The 997-nt window shown below is 39.9% G+C and overlaps 1 protein-coding gene across 1 annotated transcript; it reads right to left on the reverse strand.

The window, feature by feature from the left end:
• Window positions 1-220: 220 nt before the first annotated feature.
• Window positions 221-760, reverse strand: LOC120277653. The gene has a single exon (XM_039284509.1). It carries the CDS (start codon window positions 758-760, stop codon window positions 221-223), a length of 540 nt encoding a protein of 179 aa, XP_039140443.1.
• Between the last annotated feature and the right edge of the window lie 237 nt (window positions 761-997).

Raw genomic sequence — 997 nt, forward strand, 5'->3', positions numbered from 1 at the left:
GGCTATGAAGATATTATCAATAATGCAACGACCTTTAATGAAAGCCAATTTAATCATATCAATAAGAGCAGTGATCTTACGAATGAGTCTGTTAGCTAAGACTTTTGACACAATCTTAAGAGCAGAATTGATTAGATTGATTGGGCAATAATGGGAGGGGTCATATGGAGCTTGGCATTTAGGGATTAGGGCTATGTTAGCCCAATTAATTCTCTCTAATTTATCTTTTCCCCCAGTAAAAGTCATCACAAAGCTTAAAAATGTCAAGCTTGATGATTTCCCAGAACTTTTGAAAGAAAAGAATTGGCAAGCCATTCGGTCCCGGGGCTTTATCAACACTCATGCCGAAAACCACTTCTCTGATTTCTTCATGAGTGAACGGGATGTCTAATGCTGTCAGGTCACATTGTTCTTTTGTACCAAGGAGGTTAGACCAGTTAATCTGGAATCGATGTTCTTTGGTGGAACCATAGAGATCTTTATAAAAGGAGGTGAAGATGTCACTAATCCTCCCAATATCGCCTACTCTCTGATTATCGTGCCAAACCCAAGGAATGAAATTCCTATTTCTGTGACCATTCGTGACGGAGTGAAAATAGCTGGTGTTTCCATCATCCTCTTTAAGCCAAGTTACTCCAGCCTTCTGTTTCCAGTAAATCTCTTCCTGATTGAGAATTGAAGTCAATTTTGCTAGTAAGATGTTGTCCTTGCCCCTTTCTTCCTCCGCCAAAGGGCGTGATTCCTTTGTGGCATCAATCATTCCAATATCATGCAAAAGTGCCAATTTTTTCAATTTGATCGAGCCAAACTCAACTCTTGCCCAGCATTTTAGACACTCTCTAAGGAATAAGGTCTTTTCTACTAGAATAAAATGCTCCGCAACCATTTAGTTGGGGAGAATCCCACCAATTCTTAATTTGCTCAAAAAAATTATCTACCAAGCACTACACTTGTTCAAAGCGAAATGGGCTAGTCCTGGGGATGTGAAACCCCGACT

This window comes from Dioscorea cayenensis, chromosome 15 (genome assembly GCF_009730915.1).
Source record: "Dioscorea cayenensis subsp. rotundata cultivar TDr96_F1 chromosome 15, TDr96_F1_v2_PseudoChromosome.rev07_lg8_w22 25.fasta, whole genome shotgun sequence".
Classification (NCBI taxonomy): domain Eukaryota; kingdom Viridiplantae; phylum Streptophyta; class Magnoliopsida; order Dioscoreales; family Dioscoreaceae; genus Dioscorea; species Dioscorea cayenensis.